Source organism: Ziziphus jujuba, chromosome 1 (assembly GCF_031755915.1).
Source record: "Ziziphus jujuba cultivar Dongzao chromosome 1, ASM3175591v1".
NCBI lineage: Eukaryota > Viridiplantae > Streptophyta > Magnoliopsida > Rosales > Rhamnaceae > Ziziphus > Ziziphus jujuba.
Window position 1 is genome coordinate 17,167,021 of NC_083379.1, and position 8,257 is coordinate 17,175,277.

The 8,257-nt window shown below is 34.0% G+C and overlaps 1 protein-coding gene across 1 annotated transcript; it reads right to left on the reverse strand.

Moving 5' to 3' along the window:
• Window positions 1-383: 383 nt before the first annotated feature.
• Window positions 384-3,917, reverse strand: LOC107420610 (cysteine-rich receptor-like protein kinase 10). The gene is made up of 7 exons (XM_016029609.3): window positions 3,042-3,917; window positions 2,609-2,752; window positions 2,344-2,465; window positions 2,043-2,253; window positions 1,576-1,813; window positions 1,125-1,275; window positions 384-1,007 (listed from the first exon to the last, which is right to left on the reverse strand). The coding sequence occupies exons 1-7, from the start codon at window positions 3,811-3,813 to the stop codon at window positions 672-674; spliced, it is 1,974 nt and encodes a 657-aa protein (XP_015885095.3). The 5' UTR covers window positions 3,814-3,917; the 3' UTR covers window positions 384-671.
• Between the last annotated feature and the right edge of the window lie 4,340 nt (window positions 3,918-8,257).

Genomic DNA, 8,257 nt, shown 5'->3' on the forward strand with positions numbered 1-8,257 from the left:
TACATCCTTTGTCATTTCCTATAGCGAAAAGAAAAATGTCAAACTCTCCCATCCCTTCCAGAAGTTGATTAAACTAACAAAATAATAAACTCGATCCTCTATATAATCTGCATAACCTATGGGCAAGAAACAATTCCATAATAACACCCTGCCACGGCTAAACAATTTCATAAAATCTTAATTGCATATCCCTAAACTTTTAAAGTTTTAAAATTCATTAATAACAAGTTTCTTCCAATATATATCACATCAATAACAAGTTTGACATAGATCATTGTCACCCTAAAATATTAAACCTTCACTCTTATTACAACATTTCCCTGGATTACATTCTTTTGCATGTTTGGGAAGATATGCATGGTGAGACGTAATAGAACCTACTGTGCAAACAATTAGAGCCTTTATTTGGAGTTTCAAAATATATGAACGAAAAGAAGAATTATTGTTTGTTTAAACGAATATATACGAGCCTAAAATCCCAACCACTGGCACGTTGTCCAGTGTCCATGACCAGTTAACTGAAGAAAATCAACACATTTCCTTCTATTTTACAATTATACTCGTAAACAACCTTAATTGATCTCTAGACCACATCTAAGGCATGAGCCCATCAAACTTAAAAAACACAAGGGGAGGGGGGGGCCGCGGGCGATGAGGGGGGAAGTCTAGAATTACCGAGGGTATACTTGAGTAATCATGGACTCATCATTGACAGACCATGGCGCTGGAGGGCTGGTAGATTGACCAAAGTCCAGCGGCCTCATCAGCTTGATTGGCTGTCTTCTATTGCGTTGGAAACGTGCGGGCTCTTGAGGCAATGGAAGTGTAACAGAGTAACTGTTGAGTACAAGAACTATTGTAGCCATTGTGGGCCTGGCTGCAGGATTTTCCTGGACACATAACAACCCGATATGGATGCATCTCGTAACTTCATTCCTGGAATAAGCATGCCTTACTGTTGGATCCAACATTTCTAAGGGTGTCCCGTTCTTCCAATGTTCCCATGCCTGCAACATTTGATAGGAGATTAGTTCAACATCTTGAAAATATTTTTTGCTCTCTTTTGGTCATAATGTGGCATTGGCAAAGAAAATAAAACCTATATATGTTGGATTTACACTCACAAAGCTCAAGAGATCCCCAGAACCGTGTGACTGATAGAAACCATTATTCTTCTTGCCACTGATAATCTCTAAAACCAACACTCCGAAGCTAAACACATCAGATTTCACAGAGAATTGTCCATGCATGGCATACTCTGGAGACATATAACCACTACAAAACAAGAGAGAAAAAATATTTGAGTATTCTATTTGATTGTCATTTTTATTTGCATATGATTAGACATCTAGCTGAGTAATAGATTTAAACAAATAGTACAGGACTGCATTGAGACAATAACAATATAAAACAAAACTCAGGTAGAATATTGGTCATGGTTGCATTTAGGAACAAAGAATATTCATGAGATAGCACTTTCATTTTAAAACTTTCAAGTAACCATGATTTGGAATGGAACAATCAATAAATATCTTGCCCCAATAATGTAAAACCAGAAAGAATTAAATAACTTACTATGTCCCAACAATTCGATTAGTATTCCCTTGAACTTGATCCACTATAAAAATCCTCGCCATCCCAAAATCTGAAATTTTAGGATTTATGTCATCATCTAATAAAATATTGCTAGCTTTCAAATCACGATGTATAATTCTAAGTCGAGAATCTTCATGCATATAAAGCATTCCTCGAGCAATCCCAGTTATAATCTTGTACCGTCTTGTCCAATCCAGCTGGCTTCGCTTCTCATTGTCTATATATGGTCAAAATTCAGAATACAAATTAGATTTATCTAAACAAATATTAGTTTTCATGCCAAAGGAACAATTAATAATGTCTATTCCGCCTTTGAGGTGTCTCGGGATTTCTATTTTGAAATGATTAGTAGTATTTGCGTTGCAGTTATTGATCAAAGAAAAATAAGGGGGAAAAAATAATAATTTTCAAAATTAGAAACTGAGTTAACTGCACATTGGCCATACCGAATAGAAAGTAATCAAGGCTTTTGTTCGGCACATATTCATAAACTAATATCTTTTCTTCTCTTTCCAAGCAAAATCCTAGCAGCCTTACTAGATTTCTGTGTTGAAGCTTGACGACTAACGAAGCCTCATTCTTAAATTCTTGTGCACCCTGGCCCGAGCTGCATGATAGTCTCTTCACGGCTATCTTCTGTCCATTAGAAAGGGTACCCTGAAAATAGAATCTAAGCCCCATTAGACTGTAGCTTTAGTGTCGTCAGTTGTCTAGCCCAATTCATATAGTTTCAACCAGTAATTCTACCTTGTAAACTGCACCAAATCCACCTGCCCCTATCTTGTTATCATCAGAGAAGTTGTTTGTCGCAGCTTCAATTGTATCCAAGTCAAATTGCAAGGACTCGAGAGAATTAATTTCACTTCCAACTACAGAAACCATGCAGTAGATCGGTTTAGTAAATTGTCCAAGCGAGGATATATATCCATATATAATTTTTTTTTAGATTGAGTTGGATCCATTATATATATTATTATTAAAAAAAAGAAAAAAAAAAGAAAAAAAGAATTACCACTGTCTTGGCGAACATATTTATCTATGTCTTTGTTCTTTGCCTTTCTACGCAGGAACAAGAAGCCGACCAGGAAGAGCAGCACAGCAATTGAAATTGGCACAACAATGGCAATGATCGTTAATGACGAGCTTTTTCCTTTTTCTGCATAAATAATATAAGTGTTGCTCTCAAGCTCAGTACGTGGCCAAAATAATATAATTGCTTAATTGATTAAGTATTCGCCATCAATTCAGAACAATAGGCCATTAATGTAATTCAAGATTGTGAAGCTATATCACAACCCAAAAATAAATAAATAAATAAATAAAAGAGATAGTGAAGCTCTGTAAGAAAATATATGCATCTTTGATATGTTTCTCTGCTTTATAGTTATCGATTTTACGAAAGCAAGAAAGGCAAAGCCAATTTATTTATGCTGAACGCGAAATACCTGGAGCAATAGGAGACGCTGCTGCGATGTAGAAGGGGTACACATCATATCTGACGAAACAGCTGGGCAGCATACTCCTCCCACCTAGTTTCCCGGTGCAGCACGACGGAAACCAAGCGACGGAGCTCCTCAAACACGTGTTGCAGTCTTCGGCACTCAGGTCCGGCGTGCACTGAGCCAGGCTATACACCGTCAGTGTACTGTTGAAATTCACGTCGTCGGTCGCGAACTTCTTGCCGGACTCGGAATTCGCGGCTCTCGTCGCCAGCGAATCCATAACACCAGACAGCAACTGCTCGAACGAATCGCGTTCCGAAACATTTTGCTTGGTCGACAGGTACGTCTCCGGCACAATCCCTGGGTTAGGAATGAAGACAGAGCCCTCGGCGTAACGAATCAAGCACTCGTCGTACCAAATTACCGCCCCCTTTTCCAGCGGACACCACCGGAGAACCTCTTTGGACGCGTTGGCTACGCATTCTCCACAAAAGGTCGTGTCGACGTCGCCGCGGCAGAGAAATTGACCGATAACTGCGTCGGGAGCACGGCCGACGACGGTTTTGTAGAAGCCGTTTTCTATGGTGGCGTTGGAGGTAAGAGATGAGAGGAGGAGATTGAGGTTGGACAGGTAGGTGGAATTTCGAGTTATAGTGCCGGTGGTGGAATTTGTACAGCCGTGACCGATGTAAGTAGGGGATGCTTGACTGACATGGATAAGCAAGTTCAAGCTAATTAGGCCAACAAAGGCTATGTCTGTTTTCTGAGTAGACATTTTGATAACCTTTTGTTGCTTCTTCCAGTATTCTACTTAATGCTCACAGTTTATTTATTTATTTATTTATTTATTTGATGAGATTGATGTTGCAGGAGTTGGTATTATTTGCACCGATGGTGCTGCGCTGTGCTCAAAATTGCAAATTGGCCCCTCACGATGAAATTAGAAAGCCATGTCCCCGGCCCTATCCCAACGAGCATGGGATAAGGGAAAAGGGGAGCATGGGATAAGGGAAAAGGGGCTATATTTTAATTTTCAAATGAAATTCTTGCATTAACTATTTATGAAGTTACAATTCCTCTAAATTATAAAATAGCAACATTACCTCTGAATTTTCAAAATAATATTTATTTTGTGATACACTGATCCTAAAAAATTAAAATATTTATAAAATATATTTATTAAATAATATATATTAAAATATTATTAATTGATATATTTGAATAATTTAAATATAAAAAATAAATTTTTAAATGGATAGATAAATAAAAAAATTAATTAATTAAACATTGATATACCATTTGATAAATAAATTTAATAAATATTTTGATAATTTTAACTTTTTTTATCATAGATAATTGTTTAAATTTGGCATTAATGTTGTCAATTTGATAGTTTATGGAACAATTTGAAAAACTGCAATTCAAGGGCACTAATATAAAAAATTAGTCTAATACCGATAATACTCGTTTCTTATTATACCATGTGCATTACATATAATACTTCACAACAAATAAAAAAAGATGTCAAATAATTATCTTTATGGAGTATTAAATTTCGACATAATTTAAGGCACCCGTGCAAGTATCCTTTTTGTCAAATATTGAGGATGGAAATGCTGGTGGGGCCATTAGAGCACTAATGTTCGGGAAACCCTATTTTGTTGTGGAAGCTAAGGACAAATAGATACATCATTTTTGCTTAATAAAAAAAGACACATCTTGAATTCGTGATTCACGAATTAGAAATGAGTGGAAAAGAAAATTCAACGAAAAACAATAGCGGGGAAGAAACATTAATTACTGTAAAGGACTTGCATGCAACCTATATTAAAGACGAGGAAAAATAAACATATCTTGCACCTAAGAATTGTAGATAGAAAATAAGACGAGGAGAAAAGTTTCTGGAAATCAATTTCAGCGGCGGAAAATGATGTAATTTGACCATTCAGCCAACAAAAAATTTGACATACTTTGACCACTGGACGTAACAGTCGACTCACCATATTCTGACATAAACACTTGACGCGTTCGATGACTTTAATCGCAAGTTGGTACGACTTTTTTTCCCTCAAATAATTGCTTTGACTCTTTTTTATTTTATTTTGTTTATTTAGTTTTGCTAAAAAATAATTACTATGACTATTTTACCCTCTATGAGGATCGTGTTCATGAATAATAAAATTGGAGCATTTTTAAAGAATTTTTTATTTATCTATTTTTATTTTTAAAAAGTTAATATTTAAAAAACGTTTTGATGGGCATTACATATTAACTTTTTTAATATAAAAGCAGGTTTGACTTTTGAAATTAGACTTTGAATCTTTAAATGTATCACAGTTTTTGTAGACAATTCAAACTTACCATTTCCAATATTTAAAAATTTATGTAATATAAAAAAAATAAAATAGTTGATAAAAATTATTATTTCATTATTAATTCATTCTATTTCATTTAAAAAATATTGTGAAAAAATAAAATTTAAAAATAAAAATATTTTAAAAATTTTTTGATTTTAAAATCATTACCATATGTCATTTTTAGATTTATTTTATTTCTTTCTAATGGCGTTACAAAAAAAAAAATTGAAAAAATAAAACTGCTTAAAAAATTCTACAATTTTAATAAAACTTAAAAGGAATTATTTGATTTTGATTTTGATTTTTTAAAAATTTCCATAACGTGCAATTATTATCAAGATTTGGTTCTAAATGACAGAATTCACCTGGACAATCTCTAAAGGATATCCAATGAATCTCATCTAAAACGCGGACAAACGAATACATGCATTATCAATAATACCTCATAGTAAATATATAAAATCATAACAGTATAAAAGTTCACAACTATAGTCCACAATCAACCTACAGATTATAACTATATATGTATATAATATGCTCTCTACTAAGTCTAATATTTAAATCAGAACATTTTAAGAGCATTTGTAAAATTTAGAAGTACAAATAAATAATAAATAAGTTCAGAAACATAAGTATAAATAAAGAAAGATAGATATTGCTGCTGTTGTGAAAAGAACGACATGATAATGCCTAGATTTAAAAGAACGAATTTCAAACAAATAAAATATGAAATAAAAAAATATTAGTAAGTGGCATAGTATAATAGAAAAATATAAATTTATTTCGGTAAAACTTTCACTCAAGATATCTCGTTCTACTCTTTTGAAAAATTTCCCTTTTTAAAACTATTTTACAAAACCCAACTTATAACCAAGGCATTTGCACATCTGATTTTTGAAATTCTTAAGGGGTGCTACCTGATGAAAAAGAAGTAGCTGTGAAAAGACCGCCGGGGAAGTCATGGCAAGGATTAGAGGAACTTAAAAATGAGGTCATACCAATAGCAAAACTTCAACACCGAAACCTAGTAAGGCTGCTGGGATGTTGCATAGAGGGAGATGAAAAACTGCTGTTATACGAGTTCATGCCAAATAGAAGCCTTGATTTTTTCATCTTCGGTTTGTTGCTATCCACTAATATACTGCAAAATTACTAGTTCTAAGATTCATATAAAAGAATTATAAGAAAAATAAGATGAAGAAAACGCACTTCTTTGATATTGAATTTCAGACTCAAAAAGGCGGTCTCAACTAGATTGGATGACTTACTACAGCATTATTTGTGGAATTGCCAGAGGACTTCTTTATCTTCATGAGGACTGTCGGCATAAAATAATTCATAGGGATCTTAAGCCCAATAATGTGTTATTAGATCATGAAATGATAGCCAAAATATCAAATTTTGGGATGGCAAGAATATTTTGTGAAAACCAGAATATAGCTAACACTAAAAGAGTAGTGGGGACATAGTAAGTTTTCTTTTCCAGACGTCTGCTTTATTAATTTATAGATTTTCATGGCTTGTTGCCAATTTTGATATTTAAAGAATTGTAAAACATATGTGGTAATAGCTAATTTTTGAAACAGTGGGTACATGGCTCCAGACTATGCAATGGGGGCCCAATTCTTAATAAAATCTGATGTTTTTAGCTTCAGTGTAATCTTACTTTAGATCATTAGTGGGGAAAAAAATAGTAGATTTTACCTTACAGAACATGCCCAGACACTCCTTGCATATGTATGTTTACCTTCCTTCTCTCCATCTCTCTCTCTCTGATGTTCAATAGAAGAACAGAATCACCACGAACCATAATCCTGATAATCAAACACTTCATGTCAGGTATGGAGATTATGGACAGATGTAAAAGCATTGGCATGTATGGACCCTCTACTGATAGGATCATGCCATATAGAAGAGGTTGTGAGATGCATACATATTGGGCTTTTGTGTGTCCAAGAAGATCCAGCTGAGAGACCTACCATGTCAGATGTGGTTGTGTTACTTGGAAATGAATCTTTATCTCTTCCTCAACCAAGACAGCCAGCAATTGCCATGGGTAGACTTGTCCCAGTTGATCGATCTGCTACAAACCCATCTGTGAATGGGCTCACTGTTGCTTCCGTTATACCACGTTGATGATGTTTATACGCTGCTTTCTAATGTAGTATGATCCTACAATGAAAATTGCAGCATAGGATGAGATGTCAATGCACAATGTGATACATATCAACATAAAAATGTTGCATATGGATATGGGGCACAATTTTAACAATGCATTACTGAAAAAGTCAATAATATGCATATTCATGTTCGACATTAAAATTGGGAAAAATTGCAGAAGATTGAAAAATCAGTTTAGTTGATGCTTACGTAGACACACACACACACACACACACACACACATGATATATATATATATATATATATAATTTAACATACAATTTTATTTATTTACAAACCAAGTTGCAATTTCAATTTTTTTAATATACATGCCACTTTTTGACAGTAGAGAAAACTTTTAAATAAATTATTGAAAAGAATATAGACTGGTGAAACAATGAGAACATGGAATTTAGTTGGGTCAAGATATCAAGCAAGAAACATACTTCAGAAATTCTCAACCTATAAGCAAATTTCTTGCCCAAATGGTTATTAAATTTACGCCAAGCAAAGCAAAAGATGGTAAGAAGGCAGAAAAAAACTTTCTGCAGAACACGTGCTATGATTTCAGAAAATTAAAAGAATATTGCATGAAGCAAGAACAACTCTTTTTCAGCATAGGAAAGAATAATGATTTACTGAAAGAGAACCTTTCTCTTAAACATGCCTCCGCCATTAACAAAATTCATTGAAGCAAAATTA